Source organism: Dipodomys ordii, unplaced genomic scaffold, assembly GCF_000151885.1.
Source record: "Dipodomys ordii isolate 6190 unplaced genomic scaffold, Dord_2.0 Scaffold98, whole genome shotgun sequence".
Classification (NCBI taxonomy): Eukaryota; Metazoa; Chordata; class Mammalia; order Rodentia; family Heteromyidae; genus Dipodomys; species Dipodomys ordii.
In genome coordinates this window covers 5,554,810-5,580,560 of record NW_012267314.1, presented here as the reverse complement: position 1 = coordinate 5,580,560, position 25,751 = coordinate 5,554,810, and the positions used below count along the sequence as shown (strand labels likewise).

Genomic DNA, 25,751 nt, shown 5'->3' with positions numbered 1-25,751 from the left:
GGTAGAACACTAGTTTGGGGTACCAAAGCTCAAGGACAGAGCCTAGCCCAGCCCAAGCCCCAGGACAAGAACACATGCACACTAAAAAGGTATACACAGCACAGAACTTAGGATGGGTCAAGCCCTGCATAACAATTCACCCCCTCCCCTTTTTATTTTTACCATCTTTCCAAATAGTGCATTTCAACAAAAGATATCAGTGAATTATTTTAGTGGTACTGGGATTCAAACTCAGGGCCTTTCCTCGCTGAGCAAGTTCTCTATCATTTAAGCCGTGGCTCTAGCCCTTTTTGCTCTAGTTGTCAAATAGAATTTCTCATTTTTTGCTGGGGTGGTTTCTCATCACAATCCCCCTAACTATGCCCCTGGCATACCTAGGATTAAAGGACTGATCCACCCTTCTTAATGAATTTGTTGAGATGAAGGTCTCACTTAACTTTTGGCCTGGGCTGACCCTGACTTGCAATATTTCGATCTCTACTGCCCAAGTAGCTAGGATTACCAGTACCAAGCCTGGCCGCACACTGTAAGCATGAAGCAGGCCTTACCCTCCCTGAGTCTTGTTCATAGCTCTGAACATGACTGATTTTTCTGAATACTGAGTTGTGCTAGTTGCCAAAAAACCAGACTCACTGATAACCTGATGAGTGAAAGTGCCCTATTACAGTGGTGTTCTTTTACCCTGATGACTTCTGCCAGTGTTTGCTTAGAACCATCATCAGTGTTTGAAGATTCTCTTGGTTTCAAGGTTTAGCAGAATCATTGTTAGTGTTCAGTGGTCCATTGAAGTCCTCAGAGCAATCAAGCCTGATCAGGATCTATTGAGGCTTTTTGTGTACAGGCATCCTCTAGGCCCCGTGAGGATCCACAGTAGGAGAAACAGATGGCTGAAGAAAGGAGGTATTGATTATAGGTGAAAAAAAAACATGGAGGAGAAGGAAGAGCACTAGAATACAATCGAAGTACAGCATGTAGATGGACAGAAATGTCACAATGAAACCCCATCCTTTTGTACAGCTCATATATGCTAAGACAAATAGTTGTTGTTTTTTAAGAAAAAGCATCGAGTAGAGTTGTACCAAAATGGTAGTGACTAGTTCCTAAGCAAGTGATCTAAGCATTTTGTTTTACTCCAATGACTGTTTCCAAATTTAGGAAATGCTACACTGCGTATCTCAGCAAAGTGAGTTAAACTGGAGTTACGAAGGCACAAGTTCAATGGCACACCGTGACAAAGTGTTGTGTACATTTATGCATGCGTTTTTTATTTACCCCTTATAATCTTTTGTTACGAGGACTTGCTGAATGAGAAAATCCTTTGATTTTCATTCATCAGGCATTGTTCTAAGCATTCAAGATGGAAATAATATCTTTCTTAAGAACATAAATAATCATAGATACTTTTTATAATGGCTCCTGTACTCTATCAAAACCGTGGTCCTGGAGCAAGTGGGAAAGAAAAATAAATAAAGGAATACATATGGGAAAGATAAAAATAGAACTATCTCTATTTACAGATGCCATGATGATCATGCACATGGAAAATCCAAAAGAATCACCCCCCCCCCCCCCCCCGCTACACACACACACATAGGAAAGATATTAGAGCTCACAAATGAGTTTAACAAGATAGTAGAATATAAAACCTATATACAAAAATCAATTGTATTCCTATTAGTGGACAGCCAATCCAAATATAAAGAAGCAATTTCATTTATAATATTAAAAATAATAACTTCAGCAAAAGGAATATAAAGTATGCAAAAGCATATACACTATAAGCAGAAAGCAACCTTATGTTCATGGATTGGAATACTTCCTATTATTAAAATGGCAGTACTCCCTACATTGATCTACATATCAAATACAATTCTTTTCAAAACTTCAGTTGCCATTTGGGGACAGGGGTGGTGACAAGTTGATCCGAAAATATTGTTGGACCACAAGAGACTCAGATTGGTCAAAACTATCTTGAACAATCAAGAACAAAGTTGGAAGGGCTCATCCCTCTTACCCAAGGTTATCCTAGTAAAAAAAAATTGTGTGGTACTGGCCTAAAGGATAAACGTATAGATCAATGGAATAGAATTAAGAATCAAGAAATAAGCACTTGTGAGTATGGTGAGTGGATTGTGGAGAAGGGTGCCAAGCAACTAACTGAGGAAAGAATAATGCTTCCGACAAATAAATGGTACTGGAATGATTAGATTTCCACATGCAAAAGTATGAAATCAGACTACCATCTCCTATGTGCATGTATATTTTAAAACATAGCAACAAGAAGGCAACTCAATTTTATATACTCATTTCTTCCAAAAAAAAAAAAAACTATGCAATGACTGAAAACCACATGAAGAGATGTTTAACATTATTAGTTATTGGGGGAAATCCACATAAAAACCACAGTGACATCCCACCGCACTGGCTGGAATAAAGATTAACACACACACACACACACACACACACACACACACACACACACACACAAAGGCAGAAACAAGTGTTGGCAAGGATGCGGAGAAATTGGAACTCTCACATCCTCCTGATGAGAATATAAAATGATGCAGCTGTATTGAAAAGTTTGGCAGCTCCTCAAAAAAAAATTAAACATTGGGTTACCATAGACCCAGCAGTTTCCTAGGTATATACACAAGAGAATCGAAAACATATGTCTGTGCAAACGCATGTACACAAGCGTGCATAGCGGCATTAGTCACAGTGGTTCACGAAGCAGAAGTCATTGCCGTGTCCATCATCCCAAGGCTGCATAAACAAAACCCGGTATGTTCGTACAATGTAATGTTACTCAACCAGCTGAAAGAATGAAGCATTGAGTCATATCCCAACATAAGGAACCTAGAAAACAACCTACTGGAAAGCCAGGCAGCAAAGGCCAATACATGATGGTTTCATCTCTATGATGTTAGAGAATGCAGCAACAACACCATGAGGCAGAAAATAGATACATGGTTTCCAGGGGCCTTGCATAGTTAGAGGAAGGAAAATTATTACTAACAGGTTCTTTTTGTGTGGATGGGAATGTTCTGGAATTTATTGATAGTGACGCTTACGTAGCCTATTGAATATACTAACCCTCTCCCCCCTCCTACATGGACTTTACAAAGATGAATTTCATGGTTCGTGAATTATATCTCAGCATTGTGTATGTGTTTGTATGTTGCTACCAAGCCTTGAACTCAGGTTCTCACTCAGGATTTTTATTTTCTGTTTTGCTTTTTGTTTTTGTTGGTCATGGGACTTGAACTCTAAGCCTGAGCACTGTCCCTGAGCTCAAGGCAAGTGCTCTACCACTTGAGTCACAGCACCACTTCCAATTTTCCTGTGGTTAATTGGAGAAAAGAGTCTCATGGACTCTTCTGCCCAGGCTGGCTTTGAACCGTGATCTGTAGATCTCAGCATCCTGAGTAGCTAAGATTACAGGCGTGAGCCACCAGCACCGGGCCGGGTTTTTGGTTTATTTATTTATTTTTGTATCATGGCTGGTATTTTCACTTGAGCCACTCTCCCACGCTGGCATTTTGCTGGCTAATTAGAGATAAGGATTTTGTGGATTTTTTTCTTCCTAGGCTGGCTTCAAACCTTGATCCTTTGGATCTCAGTTTTCTGAGTAGCTAAGATTATTGGGTTGAGCCACCTGTACCAGGCTGTATTTTGGCCTTGCTCGCTCTGTATTGATGAAGTATGACTTGCAGAAAGGATTTCCATGAAAGCACACATTTATCTAGAATGTGGTGCTAACAGTCGGTCTTTAAACCGCAGGCACTGTGGCCAGACCAGGTGTGTGCTGGTGTGAATAAGCAGGTTCTCACCGTAGCCTGTGAAGATGCACACTGCACGTGTGACTTCACTGTTCCCGCTCGCATGACAGCTCACTTGTGTTCACCCAGCGTTCCTTGCTCTGGGGTTGAGGGAAGCATCCCGGAGGTCTCATGCTTGCTGTCTTCTCTTCTCACAGGTCCTCCCTTTCCCCAGCCAGGTGGTGTACAACAGGGTAGGCAAGTGTGGCAGTCGCACTGTGGTCTTGCTTCTGAGAATCCTGTCAGAGAAGCATGGATTCAATCTGGTCACATCTGACATCCACAACAAAACCAGGCTCACTAAAAACGAACAAGTAAGTTGACTTTTCCCATTGTTCTGTTGGCTTTTATTTCCATTCACTCATGTAATTATTGGGTGCCTTACAGGACATTCTTCAAAATCCTCTGAGTAAATACCCGAGTTTCACATTCTTGCTGTATTTTTGCCAGCTGGTAGAAGGGAAATTAGGGTTTGTGCAGGAACTCTAAAATCTGAGAAGTCTACCTAAATGGAGACTTCTTATTAGAGTTGATGGACGGTATACATTAGTCACTGTCTATTTAGCTACAATAAGTAACACAATCTCAGAGCAGTAAAAAGCACCAAAGTATAAATATTCTGACATTCTCACAGCCCAAATGATAAAATTTTCTTCTAGCATTTCTTCCCGGCATTTTCTCTTTGCATTATGGCCAGCAGTCTGCTTGATTGATGGGGAATCTGGACTTCAGATCAGGCTTTGGGGTCTTCAGAAGTGGCAGAAGAATTCCCCAACTGTGTGGATCAGCCTCGCCCAAGTAGAGCTGACCTACACAGGGTCATGCTAGATCAGGGGATGAGAGCTGTGCTCTGCTAGGACCCTGTGAAGCCTGGTTTGTAAATCTCTCTATAGGGTAACACCAATGGACTCCGTGGAGAAAAGTTGGGCATAGTACACTCAATGATCATTTTTTTTTTGTCAGTCATGGGGCTTGAACTCTGGGCCTAAGTGCTGTCCCTCAGCAATTCAGCTCAAGGCGAGTGCTCTACCACTTGAGCTACAGCACCACTTCCTCAACGATCATTTTTGAGGGTCAAGTTTGTCAACCTGGTCTCCAGAAGTTGTTTTTGTCCTCTTAGAAGCATAGGATGAGGGCTGGGAATGTGGCCTAGTGGTAGAGTGCTTGCCTTGCATGCATGAAGCCCTGTCAATTCCTCAGCATCCCATAAGCAGAAAAAGCCAGAAGTAGTGCTGTCGCTCAAGTGGTAGAGTGCTAGCCTTGAGCAAAAGAAACTCAGGGACAGTGCCCAGGTGCTGAGTTCAAGCCCTAAGACTGGCAAAAAAAAAGAAAAAGAAACTTCAGATGCACACATACACACACACACACACACACACATACACACAAACACGCACACACACACGTGCACACACCCCCATCCGGCCAATATACAGAGCATGGTATGTGGAATAAATGCCACATGTTTTGCTGTCTGGTTGGGTTCACACGTATGGAATTTCTATCTGATTCTATTTTGTAGAGATAATCTTCACTTTAGATCTCACTTATGACTTATTTATCCTATTTTTTATCTGGGGTCAAAGTGGGACCCCAAAGTGGTGTAAGCCAACTGTATTTTCCCTAACACTGGTATATTTAGGTCATGCACAAAACAAAGATCAAAATGACCATTCCTTTGAAAGCTCTCTTAAGAGAGGCTCTAAGCAGGGCACTGATGGCTGATGCCTAAAATCTTAGTTACTCAGGAGGCTGAGCTCAGGGAATCATGGTTCAAAGCCAGCCTGAGCAGGAAAATAGACTCTTACCTCCAATTAAGCACCCCCCCCCAAAAAAAAAGAAAGAAAAAGCTGGAAGTAGAGCTATGGCTCAAGTAGTAGACCTCTAGCATTAAACACAAAAGCTCAGGAACAACTACTAGGCCCTGAATTCAAACCCCAGGACTGGCACCAAAAAATAGAGCTTAAGTATCAACTTTAAACAGTCATTACCAATACAACAAATAAATAGGCATTGCCAACGAGCCAAAGATATTTTGAGGTGACCCCCCCAAAATAGATTCTAATAAAAAATTATGTTGTATGGCATTTACAAGTATCATATTTTAGATGCATAACTATTTAATAGGGATCAATTCTCTTTGATTCCCTTAATTAATGAGTAAATATGATTAGGTACTTTAACTACCTGAAAGAATAAATAGCCTATGTTCTTGTAACTTTATTATGATGATTAAATTCACTTTTCCTTTGGTTCTAAGTCTTAGAGTATATCCACTGTTTAAATATTTCGGTATGTGGAAACATACTGAACATGCTCAGTTCTCAGGTGACTCATAAAACACACTTGCTAGATTTTAATTGCCACTGCTGGAGAGGATACAGATAACCCAGAGAATAGAAGACAAAGGTCACTAAAGGCTTAGACATGGGATATTCAGGAATGTACAAGTGCCAAGAACACAAAATACAGTATATATATTCTAGGCACCAATGGTTCATGAGGCTGAAGCCTGAAAGAGCAAAGTTTGAAGCCAGCCCACATAGTAAAGTCTATGAGATGCCATCTCTACTTAATGAGCAAAAATCAGATAGTAGGTGTGATTCAGGTGGCAGAGTGCCATTATGACCAAGCAAGCTGAGCAAGCAGGAAGCTTGGAGTTCAGGCCATAGCACCAGCAAAACCAGTTATGCTGTGGGATTTTACACAGATAAACCTACCTTATTCCCTATGTTAAATATGAGAAAACAGAATACAAGTTTAACTGTAATGGAATCATTTTGAAAGGTTGATAATTTCCTAACAATGTATACAGATTGCTAGGTCCAAGAAAGGGTTAAAGACAAAGTCATCTTTCTGCTCTGAAATATAGGTTAGCTCTCATCTGTTTGGAATGGTTGGCTTGTCTGGAAGCCAGGGAATGGACTAGACAATGTTTTTAGGTCCTTTCCGGCCCTGAGATTCTGTGATATATTTATACTAATTCTAGCATAATCTGTGTATTATATAGCTGAGACATTTCTGATTCCTGTGGTCAGGAATCGTTATTACAGATCCCTATTAAATTAGAAAGCAAGTTTTCACAACCTAAGGTGAAGGTAGAGATCAAGTAGCAGAAATAAATACACAATTTCGCTATTAAAAAAACAAAAACAAAAAAAAACAACCTAATGACAGTGACAGTGGCCTCTTTGGAGCCAGTCAACCTGAACCTGGCTTTTGAAGAAAGCAGCCAGGAAACAGCCAGACAAGCAACCAAGTCTGACGTCGCTCAGTAATGTTGAGAAAACGTGTCCTTGATCCTACACATTCCTTTCACTAAGGTTTCAAAGAGAATAAAGCAAGCAGAGAAAGAAATGTTATTTTAACGTAATCTATTCAGGAAATATTTCCTGGTATGAATAGCTCCTCTTCTTGCTAATTTTATGAAAGAATGAATGACTAGGCAAGTAGTCAGACTTTTGTGGTTGGTCTCCCCCTCTCCCCCTTCAACTGTAGAACTGGGAAAATGAGTTCCCAGGAAAACATTGTTTATAAAAATAAATAAATACATAGTGTTTCTGTCTCAGGTGCAACCGAACTCTCTTCACCTTTGAAACTACTCACAAATAAACTCTATACCATTCCAATCATACACAAAGGCCACGGTCAGATTCACTTGACATTTCTTCCTGTAAAGGGCGCGCATGCACGTGTGTGCACACACCTACACATGTGCGTACACACAATTAAATGTTAAAAATCTATTTAATGGAATAAGACACTGAAGGGATTGTGAAGGGGAAAGGAAACATGGAGACACCAAATGTTGAGTTGGCTATAAAAATCCTGTTACATCTGCTCTTGGAGAAATAGAAATACCTTGGGCGTTTGCACTTGGGCCAACTCCTCCTCCACGGAGTTCACCTAGCTAGTTTACCTAGTTCACTGGGCCTTAGTCAGGGAACTCTGCGTGAGTATTTGGAAGTCTCCTCTGAACCCCACAGCATTTGCAATTCCATTTGTGGCATTCTGGACTAGCTTCCTTCCTTCCACAGTCATGCCAGAAAAGGCACCTGTTCGACTCTATAACTCCCATCCACACTAAGGGCACTCGGCAGATCTTCCAATGGTCTAAGCCTTGCAAAATGTTCACGAAGGTGGGAGAGGCAGCCACACTGCGCCGGAGGACTCTGGAGCGTGTCCGCCTCCAGCTCACGAACAGTACAGCACAGTGCTCTGTGCAAGGTGTGAAACTCCTCCTCCCAGTGCTCTCGACTGCTCCAAGTTCCAAATCTGAACTATGGCTATAAAGAAATAAAACTGAAAAATAGAGTCTTACCTCAATAAATCCTGTTCAGTGCAGGAAAAGCCCAAAGGCTACAGAGATTCCTCCAAAGCTTCCCAAAGGCACAATCCTCTGGGCTGCTCAATCAAGAAGGTTCTCTTAGGGTTGGGTGTTGTGGTACACACCTGTGAACTAAACTACTTTGAGATGAATATAGGAGAACCATGGTTTGAGGATTGCCTCTGTGTTAGCACAGTCCTATTTGAAATATAATCCAGGAATAGTGGCACACAGCTGTCACCCCGGCTACAAAGGCAGTAGAGATAGGAGGCCAAGTTCTGAGACCAGCCAGGCAAAAGCACTAGACCTCATCTGGAAAACAAACTAAAACCAAAAGGGCTGGTTGTGGCTTATCTGGTTGTGCCTTGCTGAGCATGTATGTGCAAGGAAGCTCTGACTTCAAACTCAATACTGGGAGGGGAAAAAAAAGAAAAAAGAAAGTTTACTGTTCTTTCTGTGGTTGTTGTAGTTGTTGTTATTATTCCAATATAATATAGGTTATCCTTAAATTCATGTTTGTTCCTCAACCTCCTGAATGCTAGGATTACAGGCATGTGCCCTGTACCGACACTCTGCTAATTTTTGAATGCCACCTCTCCATTGCTCATTCATTCATATTTAGTGAGGATCTGTTGCGAATGCTAGATTAGACATAACGCTGTCAGCGGATTTCTAATCCTTAAAGCTATACTTTTAGAAAAGTGCTATCTTCCTCTTATTTTATAGGGACATATAAGAATTCATAGGAAACTGATTGAAACTATGTAAATCAAGAGAAATGCATAGAAGACTTCAAAGAGATGGGGGTCTAGCCCTGGAGACCTTTGCATGCTAAGCTAAGTAGACAGTGGGGAACCATTAGAAAATGGTTCTATAAAATTATGAGCATGGAAATCTCCTGGAAAGTCATATATATATATATATATATAGAGAGAGAGAGAGAGAGAGAGACAGAGACAGAGAGAGAGAGTGACAGAGAGAGGGAGAAAGAAAGATACTTCCTGTTCTTTCTGCAAATACAAGACAGACCTGTCAAGCCAGCTCCCAAATATTGTGCCTCTGCGGAGAGAGGGACTCCTTAGAAAAGACATGTACACAGCTCTAGCAAAGGATTTTTGCAACAAGACTATTACCATATTGAGAAACTTTTACCTTTACTACAATGCATTATCCACTATGCAAGCAAAGTTTCTCATGCATGAGATTGATTCTCACCAGGAGTCTCTCAACTATCAAAGAGGCCATGTCTCCCTGAAGTTGTTGTGCTTGTTTGTTGGTGTTTTTCTGCTTTGTTTTGGAGTCTTGCATTGTAGTCCAGTCTGGCCTTGAGCTCTCAGTCCTCTGGTCTTGCTCTGTCTGCAGTAGCTGGGATTATGGCATGCACCACCACACCTGGCTTTCCCCTCAAGTTCCAGGGGATGTTTTCCTGCAGTCCAGAGTCCACACATTATCCCATGTCCTTACCCTGGCTTACAATGGCCTCTTAAAATGATCCTCAGACCTTTCTGGCTTCATAGGGGGAAAGGCAGGAGGTTCTCCAATCAGACCTGGAGATTGACCCAAGGAATGAGCCTAGTCTATCTCTGAGCCATAGCAATCAAGAGCTCATCCTGTTCTGAAAACAGGGACTTCTTGTCTTGGATTTCTGTCCACAAAGACAGAATCCTCTACATGGAAATTTAGAAGGAAAAGGGGGGAGGGCGGGTAGGATGGAGGTAGAAGCAACCAGGCTTCTCTTCTTCCAATTTTATCTGTCAGTCTGATTTTCTCTACAGTTCAGACTCTTGCTTTGCCATGGTCATACCATGGCTCCCCCTGGTGGAATTCCTTTGCATTGCAGGCATGCATGCATTCTGCTTTGTGCACCGTTCTGGGCTAAAAAGGTAGGGAGAATTCCTCCTCCCCTCTGCTAGAGGCCTTCCCTGCCCCCCAGGAAGAGCACAGGTAACCCAAGTCTCCAGCCATCCTTTGAAGTTAAAGGTGCCACATTTCTCCTCTGAGTTATGCTTTCTTTGGTGTGTTAATAAGCACACATTCTTTCTTTCTTTTCAGATGCTTTGCCAAAGTATAGGGTATCTAGTTGCTCATGAGTGACACAAGAATTCACAGTTGAGTGGGGTTGGATACCTTGCTGCTGACAAGCATTTCCTAAAGAAATCAGGAGCAAAGTTTTCTCTGTGTTTTCAGGTGAAAAGTTTGCTACTCTCCCACCCTAGACAGTTAGAAAGCAGACAGTTAGAACCTGCTTCCTGCAAGTGAGTTTCTCCTCTGGATTGTAAGCCTGTTTGGCTCTTGCCCTTTTCTTTCTTTCTTTTTGTAACCTCCATTCCATTTCAACAGTGTATACACTGTGATCTAACTTATTCCTATAGATACATCCTGTGGCACGCTTAACCTTTTTTAAAACATTTAAACTTCACATCAGCTTTCTAGAATGCACTCCATTTTCCATCACTAGAACTTGTTGAAAGTAGTCTTTGGTATTTAATACTTTTATTTCTTTATGTATGTGCATAATGCTTTGGATGGGCCTAGATTCGTGCTAGGCAAGCACTCTATTACTGACCTACTCTTCTATTCCTGTCATACTTAGATTTCTCAGTGCTTTTCTTCTTTGACTTTTTTCAACACATCCCATGAAAGATAGAATCTGTGTTCCTATCCCAAGAACCCTCTTCCTTCTCCAGAGCTGTTGTGCTTCTATGTGAAAAGGCAGATAGATCCAATCAGCAACTCAGGGATACAAACCAGATGGAATTTGTATTTGAGAGCCATTGCACCAGAGTTTTTGGATTTAACAGATTTGGATTTGAAATCTAGCTCTACCTTCATGTGTCAGTAAAACGGTCAAGCACTCTATGTAGCTATTTAACCTAAGGGGTTAATTAATCCTTCAATGTTTAGAAGGATTAAGTGACCGCAGGTGTAGAGAGCATGGCTTGGTACATACAGTGTGTAGCCTCTCTGATGCCCTCAGGAGATGAGTTTACTTGGCATTGTGATTTTCTTTTCTTTTTGATGCTGATACCAGGGCTTGAACATAGATAGCCTCATACTCTCCCTTGGCTTCCTTGCTCATGTTTGGTGCTCTACCACCTGAACCATGCCATCAGCCTAGCATTGTGTTGCCTTAGGTATCGTAATGAGAATGCTGTGAGCTCCACCTGACACCGGAATAAAGACTGTACCAGGATCAGAAAGGGCTGAATTCATTCACTGAACAAATTATGTGAGTGATAGACTGGTTAGAACCTATACATTTCTTTGAATGCCTTCAACATGAGGCATTAAACCTGTGCTGTGGTGCACCATAAATTGAAATCTTTGAGATGCAAGGGGGTGAGGGAAATGTTGTCTGTTCTCTCTGAACTCATGCATAAACATGAGCATTAGCACCTTTCTTCTATGTTTAAAGATACATCTAGAAAGAGTTCTCCCTTGTCACCGCTAATCCATTTTTCCTTGAGAAATAGGCAGCTTTATGACTGTTATGACACTTCTCAAAAGACTAACCGTTACTGTTATTTTATTAAATTTAACACATTGACACGCATTTAGAGAATGTAATATTATGTTGAATGTGTGAAAGTATTTTTTTCTGACCTGTTTTTCCAGTATTCTTGTGCAATTGTAGGGGCTTTCTTTATGATTTTAATGTGTGCAGAGAAAATATTTGAATGCAAATAATCTGAAGATAAATGCATGGATAATCTTTATGCCAAGCACATGCATAGACAAGCATTCGTTTTCTAAGCAGGCATCCTAGAAGATAAATCGCCTATGGTTATGCTTTTCAATCAACAATGCTATTGGTCAACCCCTCAACACTCAGAATTAACAATGGGTCCAAGTGGGGGAAGTTTTACTACCAGAAATGAGCTGCGCAGACAGAGGGTAGCAGAAACTAACCAGGCAGGCTTCAATAAATTTCCTTTGAGCTTCAATCTGAAGAAGGGCAAACCATTATTCACTCAATCCTGCCCTTAATTAACAGAAAGTCTAGACTCAGGAGCTCAAAGTCATTTACTTTCAAAATTCAGTTTCACTTCTTCAATCATTGTGAACAGGAATAAGTAATTAGAGGGTTTAGAGGTAGGGTCACCATCTAACACACATGTACTAATTGGGGTTAACTCACTGAGCAAATATTTGTTGATCATGTATACATATGTCAGCCCTGGTAACAAAAAGGGGGCCCAGGAGTCCTGTCATGTTGAGGACAAACAAGGAGATCTAGAGTCCTTGATTATAGTTTCCATTTGCTGCTGTGCCAAATGATAACTTTTGTGTCCAGTTTTTAACTTGAACTAGTTTGTAAAATGAAAGCAGCATGCCTGATGCTCATCCAAGCTTACAATCTTCGATGTGCTTTTTACCAGCTTCCCATGTCCATTTTGATGGAGTCAATAAGAAATTCTAGGGGAAATAGAATTCCGGAAGTGAGGGAGTCCTAAGAATGTTTGGAATGTCTAACAGATTTTATTAAACATTTTCTGTATCATGACATGTTCCAGAAGACCATAAAAGTTGGTTTATATGAACATAAACTACTTCTTGCCTTACTGATAACTGTACATAAATAATTCAGATGACCACCCACCAGAAACCCAAGATGTCTGGCTAGGGCTTTGTGTGTTTCCCATGAAATATTTTCCTTATAAATTTTTATAATCAAAGAGGAAAATAATGAGGCAGTGTCTCATTTTATTCCCACTTTTCAAGTCTGCGGCACTAATTGCAAATGTTTCTGAAAATCCTAATCATGTCTTTAGAAAAAACAGAAAATAATGATTAACCCTTTTTCTGGTTTGACTTTAAATGAGATTAACGTCATTCTTTTACTTACATTTCCAGTATCAGCACACACTCATTGTCTTGGGTGAAATTATTTAATCTATCATGTCGTTTTCATGGTCTTGATTAACTCAACTAGATTGCAGGACTATAACTTTGGAAAGTTCTATTTTATTCACTAAGGAACCTTATATAAAAGTTCATAAATGTTACCTAAAACCCAATTCTTGAAGTTCTGATCTACAAGAAATAAAGAGGTATGAAAGGAGTTCAGTAGATAACCTTTAGCTTAATACGGCTTGGCAAATTAGACCCTGTATATGCTAATTTTGTACTTTTCTTAATAGATGGAACTGATTAAAAATATAAGCACTGCCGAACAGCCCTATTTATTCACTCGGCACGTTCATTTCCTCAACTTCTCAAGGTAAGCCGCTTTCCGGTTTAATGCTTACTTCATTTCTAATGAATAATTACTCTACAAATCTACCGTTATTTGCAAGGAAGTGCAATTGCCCTTGAAAAAGACATTTTTAATCTAGTTATCTTTGCTGCAGAGGAATCAAAATTTGAAATATTTGGATAGCAATATCATTTCTTCTTAGACTGCCATCTCAAATAGTATAAAAATGTGGAATTATTATTTTGTTGTTGTTGGTGGTGGTGGTTATGGGGCTTGAACTCTGGGCCTGAGCACTGTCCCTCAGCTCTTCAGCTCAAGGCTAGCGCTCTACCACTTGAGCTACAGCACCATGTCTGGTTTTCTGGTGATTTATTGGAGATAAGAGTTTCACGGACTTTCCTGCTCGGGCTGGCTTTGAACCACAATCCTCAGATCTCAGCCTCCTGTGTAGCTAGGATTACAGGCGTGAGCCACCAGTGCCCAGCTGAAAATGTAGAATTATTTTTAATGAGAAAATAAGTTTGACCTGACAGTTCTTTAACATTTTGTATGGAAACAAACAAGAAGGCAAGATATTAGTCTTTTAATATAAATGTTGTATTGCACAGTTTTGCACAATTTCAACCTGGGAATACTATACCAACCTTTCTCCTTCTCCTCCCCTCCTCTTCTTTCCCTCCCTCCTCCTTTCCCTTCTCTTCCCCTCCCATTCCCTTTTTCCTCAGTGCTGGGGATTGAACTCTGAGCTTTATGCCTGCTAGGCAAGTGTTCTACCATTGAGTCATACACACAGCCTCTGTCTAGCTTCTTAATACTCCATTTGATTGTTGGGAGCCTTGAACATTTGACACTGGGCAGGCATTTCAAAATCCTGTGTTTTCTTCAGCTTCTGCAGCCTTCTGATACTAACATAGCTCTGTAGACTCAGCTGTCTCGACCCTCTGTTGATTACCATGCAAACTTCAAGTTCAGCAGCCTGTTAATAGCCTTGGTTACAGTCACAGTGACCCACGCCTGCACAGGTTAAAGCCCTGCTCTGCCCGCTGGCCCTGGCAGTCCATAGGCCACAGCAGATCTGCTGAGCAGCTTGGGGCCTTCCTGGCCCTCAATCTGACAGCATTTCCCTCATTTTAACCTGGGAACAACAGTGTCTCACACACCCAGAGGGCAGGGCACTCTGCCCTGACCTAGTAGGTTCTACTTGTAAGTTGATGCTGGCTCGATTGCCCCTTTGGGCTGGTCACCCCAGGAGGCTTGCTGTAAGGAGCCAGAGGCTCAGAGGGCTGTCCTGCCAAGATCAGGATGCTGGGGGGTGGTTTTAGCTTTCAAAGGAGCTTCCTGCTGGCCCATAGGCCCTGGGCCAATTAAAAGCAAAGAGAAAGAGATTCAGGAAAGCACATTATTAAACAGAGAGGAGGAGAGGCTCCTCATCTTTACAAGGGAGTCTCCTAGGCCTGAAGTTTTCCATGCTCCCTGTGATGTGCTCCCCCACACCCCCCGGAGGGTGAACAGGACACCTGCCGATTATCCACAGTGACCCCACGGCAGGCCCTGCACAGCTGGGACTGAGTTCCAGCCATTTGTATAAAATGATTCATGACTGGGTTGGCCAGTGTGTGTGTGTACCCTGCACCCTGCCTCTTTCCTCCAGAAGCCAAGGCCGGTGTGTCATTGCACAGAGTGACACACTGCGGGCCTGGGAGGTCTTCTAGGACTTGTCAGGAGGACAGCCCCACGCCCCTGCTCCCTGCAATTCGGGCGCGCTTCCTCTGCTCTGCCCCTCAGACCGGCCAAGTCCAGTCATAAACTCCTGCTTCCCACACCAACTGCAGTGTCACCGATTTGAATCGTTACCCGAGGACAATGTAAACGTCTAATGAGAAGCCAGACTCACTGTCACACAGCCCAGCGGCCATCTTTCATCATGGCCTCTGCCATCCAATATGCATACGCGAAAGTAGTCTCGATGGCTTGAACATTGAGAGCTTGGATACATCCACCTCACAGAGGACAGCCTGTATGCAGAGAGCAGCGGAGAGCTGGCGTTCGGGGTCACACTAGAACTTGGGGTTCGGCAGTGGACTGGCAAGCTCCCTTTGCCTTCAGAGTCCTTGAGTCCATCCCACAGCCGAGGGGGAGGCCCGCGGGCACAAGGGCACGAGGCTTCCCCGAGACCTGGCAGGCAAATAACTCCTTCCCATGGAAGGCCGTCCACTGGGTGCCAGATTGGGTCAGCTCTAGACCCACGAAGGAACAGAGAGCAAAACCTGGCCAGAGGAGCTGCAGGAACGTATTCCACAGCTTCAGGAATAGACCCAGCAGGAGCAGAGGGCCTCACTGTCCTGCTTCAGGACCAAGCTGGGCCGGCCCGATGGGGTCTCTGTGAGAACCCTCTCCCTTTCACTTCCTCCCACCCCATAATAGCCCAGGGCTGGGGCCTGGCGCTAATAAGACTGTCATAAAAATCAGTGCATGATGAGCCGAACTTGAATCCACCTACAGACCACTGTTAACCCTCCTAGAACCTGGGAAGTCAAAAACCAGCCTTTCCTTTTTTCAAGGGCATACGCTTACTTTAAAAAAAAAAAAAAAGCAACCTTTCTTTAGGCCTCCATGGAAAGCTGTGACCCTACAAAGGAAGTCCTCAAGCAAAATTGGGGGGGGCGGAGACAACTAGGTTGGGGCTCTGTAAGAGAGCTTGAACTTGCTTTGAGTTCTATGCTTTGAATTCTAAGGCACAGAGATGATTAGGCTGCTTTTAGGAAACCTGCCCTTGGGCCAAGGGTGTAACGCATGTCTGTAATCCCAGCTATGTGGGAGGCTGAGGTGGATGATCTTGGTCTGAGGTTGATCCTGGAGACCCTGTCTGAAAAATAACTAAAGCAAAAAGGGCTAGAGGGTGTGGAGGTAGAGCGCTTGCCAGGCCTAGATTTAAGCAGAAAGAAAAGGAGAGGGGAAAAGAAGGAAGGAAGGAAGGAAGGAAGGAAGGAAGGAAGGGAGGGAGGGAGGGAGGGAGGGAGGAGGGAGGGAGGAAGGGAGGGAAGGAGGAAAGGAGGGAGGACAGGGGAGGGACTTGCTTTGCTAACAGCTGTATATTGGGTACAATGAAAAGAATGACACTGTAACCCTGTAACTATTCTTTCTGGGTATTTCCAACCTTCCCACAACAGCATGATCTACTGCTGAGCAGACTGGAAGAATCAGTGTAACCTGTACATGGTCTGAACTTTGGAAGGATATAATGTTACAATAAAGCAGACAGCCTGCTGTGGCTTTTTCTCCATTAATTAGGCCTTCTTGGGTGAAATGCAGACCTTCCAAGTGAGGCGAAGTGCTTGCCTGTCACTAGCTCACTTGGTTCTTTCCCTCATCATCTTGGCTCGCTGCTCTTCTCCTCCTCCTTTTCTCCTGAGTTCCCAGAAGCCATTTGGCCACATGTAGTTCCATTAATGCAGGTGTAGGAAGTCATCCTATTCGATTCCTCAGGTGTTTCTCTGGCTGCCTGAGAGGAAGTCTCCAGCTCTACAAAGACCCCTCCGCTCCCACCTCTACCCCCAGATTTCAGTCTAGGTTCCCAGAGAGTCCACCTTGCTGGTCTTCCATGCAATTTCTGAACTCTCACATACCTGGGGCCAGAATTTTGCACGTTTTCCTTGGACAACTAGAGAATTGTGTCTAAGCGACCTTGGACCTTGGCACAGCTCTGTGATGGGATATTCGAGTTCAGTCTTCTATTTTTGTGTGCTGTGGTTTTATGTGTTGTTTTCTGGCTGTTGAAAGAACTTTAGGATATAATTGTGTGTGTGTGTGTGTGTGTGTGTGTGTGTGTGTGTGTGTGTAAGTCTTGAGGCTTGAACTCGGTCTGGGCGCTGTTCCTGAGCTTTTGGGCTTAAGACTAATGATGGTCAACCACTTGAGCCACAGCTGCACTTCCAGCTCTTTTTTTGGTGACTAACTGGAGATAAGAGCCTCATAGACTTTCCTACCCAGGCTAGCTTTGAACTACGATCCTCAGACCTCAGCCTCCTGTGGAGTTATGATTCTAGACATGAACCAGCTGTGTCCAGCCTAGGATATATATTCACTGTCCAACATGAACAGTATCTCTGCTAGAGTGTCCAACTGGCAGCCTCAAGGCACCTTCTGCCCTCTTCCCAATCATGGGTTATTTGCTTTTTTCTGGGTGTGGGAGGGGTTAAGATGATGTTTCTTACAGGTTACCTGGGCTCTTGCTGGGAAAATCTTAGGAAGCCCTACCTTGGAGCCTGATGCTATCAAAATAGTCCAACTGAACCATAGGCGTGGTGCTGTCACTGTGCTAAACAGCTTCAAACTCCTCTTCACCATTTTTCCTGTCCTCCTTCCTTTTGTCTTTTCTTTTTTTTTTTTTTTTTTGGTACTGGGGATCGAACCAGCGCTTGCTAGGCAAGCGCTTTGCCACTGAGCTACATCCCAGCCCTCCTCCTTCCTTTTTACTCATGTTCCCTCCCCCTTCCCTGCTTCTACTTCTGTTTTCTCATCTCAGATGAGAAACCCCAATGCCAAGACTAACTTGTTAAAACAAAAACATGAAAAGTCACTCAGCGGGAAGCAGTTGGGGCGCCATGTCTAAGGAGAGGTGTTTTGATACTTTCTCTCCTTTCAAGTGAAGCCCTAATGCCTGACAGTGAACAAAGTTGCCCTCTGCTGGGGTTACTGAAGCAAACAAATCAAATCTCATCATTTGCATAATTCAATTTGGTTCAGACTGTGGCCTTGTGTTGGGAGGCTCATTAGCAACGTGGTGCCTTGTGATTCTGTGCCCTTGAATTCTTTCAGAATCGAGATAGATGCCTCAAACTTGGACGCAGATGCCACAATAAAAATTGAGATTAGCGCTTACTTAATGCAGCTTTTGAAATAGAAATACTGGGTCTGACTGGTGCCATCTTGGCATCTTGGTGGGTAATGGAGACTTTCTGAAAACTCTTAGAAGTGAAATCCACTTCTCCAACCCCCACCCAAAGGTAATAGGCTCTTGAACTAGAAGCTGATGGGGCAGGGACTTGGACAATCGGTTCCCAGATCTGCCAGACCTGTACCATGAACTCTCGAGACTGTTTGACCCTCCAGCTCCCTGTGACCCTGCCCCTTGACCACGATCCTATTTAGGCTCCTCCACCTCTGCCTCTACTGCACCATGCCTCATGTCTCCTGACTCTCCTCAGGTCATCCACCATGGTTTCCCTCTTCAACTCTCCATTAGAGTTGATCTGGCTTATTGAGATTCCTTTTTAGCTGTCTTTACTATTCTCGTAGCTCAGTTTCCTAATGGTATCAAGTGCATTTCAGGCTGCAGGTTTGGAGGAGGGGGGGAGTAAAAATGTGTCTGTCCCAGTAGCTGGCTTTCTAATAAAGAATCTGATTCAACTTCCCAAAATGTGACTTCTCTGCATCTCACAATCCTGTATAACACTTTCACCTTCTTAAACAGAGCTGAGAGTTTGATTTCAAGAGGAGAGCTTTTTTTTTTTAATTAGCTTACTCTTTCGATGGCTACCTCACTATGCTTCCCACAGGGATGCTCCCTTCCTGGGGTCTCTGTGACCACAGGAGTAGCCCATCAGAGAGGAAAAGAATCTAGAAGCTCTCTTTGAATAAATACTGTATTGTTTATTTCCTGCTGCTCCTTGACAGTGGTTTACTTCCTGCTGTACCTCCCTCATCCTCCCTGAGCAGGTACCATACCTGCAAGGGGCCAGCCATTGATTCCTTTTTGCCTCATTTGCCTCCATTTCTCCCCTCAAATGCTGCTGCCTTTCCTCGGGACTCACCAGAGACCTGAATTTGGTTCTGTCTCCTGTGCTCCTGTCTTGTGAGCTCTCCTGGTCCTGTCTTACTGCTCAGGATCTGAGGATGGAGGATGACTTCTGTGTCTGGGCCCCACCAGTGCCCAATACTTACAAAACTCCAGTTACTGTGACTGGCTTCTAGCCAAAGACCATTCATGAACTGCCCCTACCCTTCTCCTTCAGACAGCCCCTCACTGTCCCCAGACTACCACATCCTCCCACACTTCAGAGTACCTTCTTCACTGGCTGACAAACATCAAAGCCTTAGGCCTCCAGATCATCACACTTTTCTTCTTGTAGCAAGTTAGCTGCACAAGGGAAATCCCTGCTTCCCGGAGGGTGAAGAGAGAAGAATTCCCATTGTTTCCTGGGGGCAGATTAATGGAAATGTGGAGATGGGTGGGGTGGGCTATACACACAGCAATGTCCTCTGTTGTAGCACCGTGGTATCCTGGCATCTTAGGTGCCATTGACATGTACCTGGGTTTTGCCCGATCATGAGGAAGCTATGTATGCCAAAATGACCAAGGGTTGACAGCCCAAACGCATTATGAAAAGGGAAGATTAGCCACTTCCAGAAGGATTCACTTTCTGGAAAGGGAAAGGATTAGGCACTTCTTTCATGGTTAGAAGTTTCTCCAGAGAGGCTCTTATACCATCTGATCTGAGTTTATAAAACATTTAAAACTTCTTTTTTGGGAAATTTTTTCTGTGACCTCTGGCACTCAGGTTTTTGGGTTTTGTTTTGTTTTGTCAGTCACAGGGCTTGAACTCTGGGCCTGGGCGCTGTCCCCAAGCTCTTCAGCTCAAGGCAAGTGCTCTACCAGTTGAGCCACAGCCCCACTTTCGGTTTTCTGGTGGTTAATTGGAGGTAAGAGATAAGAGTCTCACAGACTTTCCTGCCTGGGCTGGCTTTGAACCTCGATCCTCAGATCTCAGCCTCCTGAGTAGCTAGGATTACAGGTGTGAGCCACCGGCACCTGGCTTTTTTGGCACTCAGTTTTGATATATAAGTAGGAACAAGTCATATCCTCAAGAAGCCCATCATCCCTCATGTCTATAGTGTCATGGTAATGGACAAGCTGAGAACTGTTTCCTAATGGGGGTCATGGGGGGGTTCCCACAACTAGGAAGTTCCACTGATGGTTACTGGTGATGGTTCTTCGCCCATAATAAAGTTGAGGTCTGTCAAAACACAATGTGACTTTGGAGGACAGAACTGGAACTCGCATTTGGCATGCACGTTTTGTTTTCCTAGGCCCCCAGCAACTACTTCAGTTGCTGTTTATCATAGCTATGAAACACAATTTAATTAAAAGAGGATGCTGAATGTAGTTTGCATGTGATGGTTAGGGGGTGGTGGATACTGCCAACTTGGAAGACAGTGGTTATTCCTCTCATAGCCTGAGTGTCATCTGGGGACTGACAAGATTCACAGTGGTAAGGCTGCCACGACTCATGAGCCATGTGTCTTCCTGGTGCAGAAAGCCATGCACGTGGCCCAGTGCTCGAAATCCATGTCCAACCCATTCCTTTAGAATCTGCTCTCAAGATCCTCTTTTAAAAATGCAATAACCTGGGTACCACATTATACAAATTAATGCATGAAAAAGCATCGGTGGCTTGTTGTATTGACTTTCCTCTGACAGCACAGCCCCTGACCCTGGCAGAAACATGACAACTGGACATATTCTTCCAGGCCTCCATTTCTGCATCCATTTACCTCTTGTCAAGCACCTACTGTAGGCCACACACACTCTGCTGTATCACATACTTCCTGGCCCCAGCAACACAATCTGGAAGGAAGAAGGGCTCAGGGCATAGAGGAGCAAAGGACAGGCAGAATGCTGGAGTTGATGGTTGAAGAGGTGACTGTGACTTGGGGCTGGATTTTGAGAGGTGAGCAGTCTGCCAGGTAGGCAGACAGGCACTGGGTCCATCTTTTTTTTTCTGAGCTTATTCTGACCCCAGGACAAAAGTCAGGGTACCTACAAATCAGATAGGCAGAGGATCCTAGAGTACACCAGGGAGAGGGTCACCTCATGACCTCTGTCCTCTCCCCTTGCTGCTTTCAAGGAGTTTAAAAAGGAAGGGGAGGGGCCCTTCTAGCTCAGACTGGTGTCCTGGCTTTGTGTTGGAAACATCTGGCTTTGGTGCAGTATTTAATCCCCTTGTGGAAGGGATAAAAATGGAACACCTAGGCATGTTTCTTTTCACACCCACTTTCCATCTCTGGGGGCCCAGCATAATGACTTTTGTTTTCATTCTTGGTATCCTTCACATCATTACTTTCCTCAGTTCTGGAATTTTCCTCCTTTGGCTCAGAGTCCTGACTCGGGAGCCAGCTCACGTGGGTTTATGATCTGGTACAACGGCATCAGATTCAGCCTCCCCCTGCCTCCATTTCCCTCGGTATACATGGGGGCAATTATGGTTTCTACACCATGGAGCTGTAGGGAGACTGCCATGTCCATGTGAACTATGAAGGGAAAGCCGAAGTGAGTGTTCAGTATAGCTGGCTGTTGCCAATCTACTCACAGCACCTTAGCGGGGACTGTGTGGCTCACAGTGGAGGAGGGCGGTGTCACAACTAACTACTAACCCACCGCCACTAACTTAGTGCTGACAAATAGCACCACACTGTTAGATGGGCCTCTCAGTGGGTGCCTCGGTCAAAGGTCACCATTTCCTCTTCCTACATGGCCATAATAATAAGAGTCCATCAGGAAACATGGTTGTTCATTCATTAAAGTGCTTATGGACACTGCAGCAGACAGGGTACTGCCAGAATCATTTGTTACCTAGACGGAAACCTTGTCCAGTAGGCCTTCTTTTCCTCTAGATTCTCCACACTGTAATGATATTCCGTCTGTCTGTGTACCTCCGTGTGTTAGGTTTGGAGGAGACCAGCCCGTCTACATCAACATCATCAGAGACCCTGTCAGCCGGTTCCTCTCTAACTACTTTTTCCGTCGCTTTGGAGACTGGAGAGGGGAACAGAATCACATGATCCGGACCCCAAGCATGAGGCAGGAGGAACGCTATCTGGTAAGTCCTACTGCATGACACAGATGGTCTCTCCGTGGATCCAGGTTGATAAATCTAGTCCAAGGAGCTCCCTTCCACCTGCCATCTATGAAGAACTTAGATGACCTACAACACTTGCTCAAACGATTTTCTGATTTGCTTTGCTCAGTTTGTCTTTAATGCTAAGTTTTCAGGCTCCAGAGAAGAAATGATTGTTCCTTGGGAGTTGTGATCAGCACGATTGTGGTTAAAGAAATGAAGGGTTGAGCTAGGAGTGGTGGCACATGCCTGTAATCAATCCCAGCCTCTGACAACTGGCAGGGAATTGGTTTTGAGATGAGGACCTTTAGATTCTAGGAGGACTCAGGACTTACTCGGGGAAATCATGCAGGTGTACTGCTGTCTGAAATTCCATCATAAGCATCAACACCTCCACAAGCCATTGTTTCTGGTCCTCTGACTCCAAGTTTGGGCGTCTTTCCATCTTGGCAGTGATTGATTGCTCTCCTCGGGACCTTGTGTGGGGATTCTCACATCCATAAGAGCTTTCCATCTCGACCCCAGCCATTTCCATTTCTCATGTCGTTGCATACTGCGTGGACAAAACCTTGCCCATTACCCCAGAGCTCTGTGTTTAGGGGGAAAAGATCTGAAAGTGCTTGAAGGGTTCTCAGGACCTTCTTGGGCTGTGGGACACAAGCAGGATGGGAAGAAAGAGCTGAGGGACTTCTCAACAAGGGTGTGTCCACAGCGCCTGAGCTACAGCTGCTAGCCCCGACGATCAGCCTTGTCTCTGGAGAGAAGTTGTTTTAGTCACAGTGTCCAAACCACTGTGTCCTCACAGTGTTAGATACTGACTGTGGGAACACTTTACTGTCACCTCAGTATTCCTTTCATGTCTGATTTAGAGTTGAGAAATCTGAGCATCTCATCCAGCTCTGGGCACCTGGGTAACAATGGGTTAAGACCAGATGCAAAACTCCCCCTTCTCTGTTCTGTACAGGTGAGCATCCTTAACCTAACACTCTCGTATACCTGCCCTAAGCTGGAAACTGGTACTAACATGGTACCATGCCTAAGTGATGGGCCAGGCCTCAATCATATGGGGGCCTACTAAAAATGTTGTATAATATGACAATGTGCAGGTGAAACCGGAATAAACGCCATTCTTAGACTTGGGTTATATCTCTAACGTACCTCTTTTATATCCATGCAAATATTCCCAAGGCTGAATGAATCTAAATTTTGGAACCAACATTATATCAAGCATTTTTTAGATAAAGGAAATGCAAAATGTATTTGCTCAGCTACCTTCCGTGAAATATGTCGATGGTGTCTTATAACTGGCTTTTATCATGTTGTATTTTTAAATATTTGATGTGAAAAGCCTTCAACTTTGTCTTTAACGTGCGTGTCACGAGTGTGGTTATATTTTTCATTTAGCGACCAGTGCGTCTCCAGAGCAGAGACCCATTTACTAGAGGAACAATTTTGTCTACAATGACCTTCATTGTTGTGTTGGGTTTGGGTTAATATATGTGTATGTTCTTTTAAAAATAGCAGTCTGTCTAGTGAGAATTGTATTTCAAGGTTCTGATTTGATCCTGATACTAAGAAACCAACTGAGATCAGAACATGCTGAGAAGCCAGATAGGCAAATGAGTTTTAGAAATTCTGCCCTTGAACATGGAATGCAGTCGTTGGGGGAATGCTGTATGTTCTGTCAAGTTTCTTTTGGCCATTCTGTAAATCATTCCCTGTCACGGCCTTCCCACATCCACACAGACAATAACCTGTAGTCATTAGAACAAGGAATTACCAGCTGCGAAGAAAAAAAATGTCTTAGGTTTTTTTCCTTTCTTTCTTTCTTTGCTTTGTGGCTGAAACCTAGGACCTTGTGTGTGCCAAGCAAGTGTTCTGTCACTGAGCTACATCATCTTCTTCATCATCATCATCATCATCATCATTCTTTTGGTAGCACTGAGGGTTAAATTATTGCCTCATCTTTGCATGGCAGGTGCTCTACCACTTCAGTGTCTCCCACTTCCTTACTTCATTTTTTTAATCAGTCATGGGGCTTGAATTCAGGGCCTAAGTGCCGTCCCCAAGCTTTTCTGCTCAAGGCTAGTGCTATACCATTTTGAGCCATAGTGCCACTTTCAGTTTTCTGGTGACTAATTGGAGATAAGGGTCTCACAGACTTTCCTGGGCTGGATCTGAACCATGATCCTCAGATCTTAGCTTCCTAAGTAGCTAGGATTATACGGCGTGAACCACCAGCACCAGGCCTACACTGGTTATTTTTGAGATAGGGTCTTACTTTATGCCCAGGCTGGTGTGGGCTTCAGACCTCCAACTCATCTTCTCACGCCTGTTGTTGGGGGTGACAGGTATATGCAACTGCACCCAGCTATTGTGATTCCCTATAGCTGAGATAGTAGGTGTGTACCACTGCTCCCATTAACTGGTTGAAATGGATTCTCTTGATCTTTTATGCCTGAGCTGGCCTTGTATCACCATCTCCTAATCTTTATAGCCCAAGCAGCTAGGCTTACAGACTTGAGCAAGTATGTCCGGCTGATTTTTCTTAAGTCGGTACAGATCTAGGCATGATGACACATGTCTGTAATCCCAGCACTGGAGAGACTGAAATGGGAGGATCTTAAGTTTGAGGACATCTTAGGATACAAAGAAAGATGGTATCTCAAAACAAGCAAAAAAATAAGTGTTGAAAGTTGGTAGTGGGGACAGAGTCTTAACATTTTGGAAGCTCTGGCCACTGCAGAGATTATGGGACCAGAGAAACTGCCGGGAGATTTTCCTGCTGGAATTGTACCCAGCAAGATGAAGGAGTATCTTCTCCAGACGAGAGCCAGCCACCAGCTGCCTTCTGGTTGGGTTCCAGCAGTGGAGCACAGAACTCCCCAACATGTTAGAGGGGAAATGGCCGGGGAGGGGGAGGGGGGTGGGGAGGGGGGAGGACGCGGCGAGCGAGTCTGCTTTAAGTCCTTCATGACCCTGCTGCAGTCTGACTTGGACAGAAGACTGTGTTCTCGTCCACAGGGTAGTTGTTGATTTGGAAGACAGCCTACTGTCTTCATATATATATGAACATTTGATTCCATCTCGTTGGTCTGTTGAAATAAAATTGCCCCTGTCACAGCCCATCTTCACTTTGGCAAGCCTAGAGGACTGGTCCTGTGACTCACAAGAGGGTGTTGTTAGCTGAGGACAGCTGTGAGGAGCCAGTGTCCCAGGGCCAGGCTGACAGGGCGCTGACCTGGCTGGGCTGTGCAGCCTCCATGTCCAGGCTAGGGTACCAGGGCCTCCTCTGCACACCTCCTGCACCCTGACACATTGCTGGCCTGAAGTTTGGGTGCCACACCATAATCTCAGCCCCCTGAAGGCTATGGCTTTATCCAGTGGCCAAAAACCTAAGTCAGTGTTTGGCTGGGAGCCCTGCCGAGCTGTTTAGCATACAGCTGAGCCCGGCCCAGGCGGCCGGGCAGGGCCCTATGTGAAAGACGAGAAGAGGCAAAGGAGGCCAGGCTTCC

At 44.1% G+C, this 25,751-nt stretch overlaps 1 protein-coding gene across 1 annotated transcript in view; it reads left to right on the top strand.

Annotated features, from left to right (window-relative positions):
* Ust (uronyl-2-sulfotransferase) overlaps positions 1 to 25,751 on the top strand; it is a 238,928-nt gene that overhangs the window by 135,006 nt on the left and 78,171 nt on the right. Inside the window, exons 3-5 of the mRNA XM_013027014.1 lie at positions 3,977 to 4,132; positions 13,284 to 13,363; positions 22,065 to 22,218. Of these exons, the coding sequence (XP_012882468.1) occupies positions 13,284 to 13,363; positions 22,065 to 22,218 (234 nt within the window). The 5' untranslated portion in view covers positions 3,977 to 4,132. The remainder of the gene's footprint in view (positions 1 to 3,976; positions 4,133 to 13,283; positions 13,364 to 22,064; positions 22,219 to 25,751) is intronic.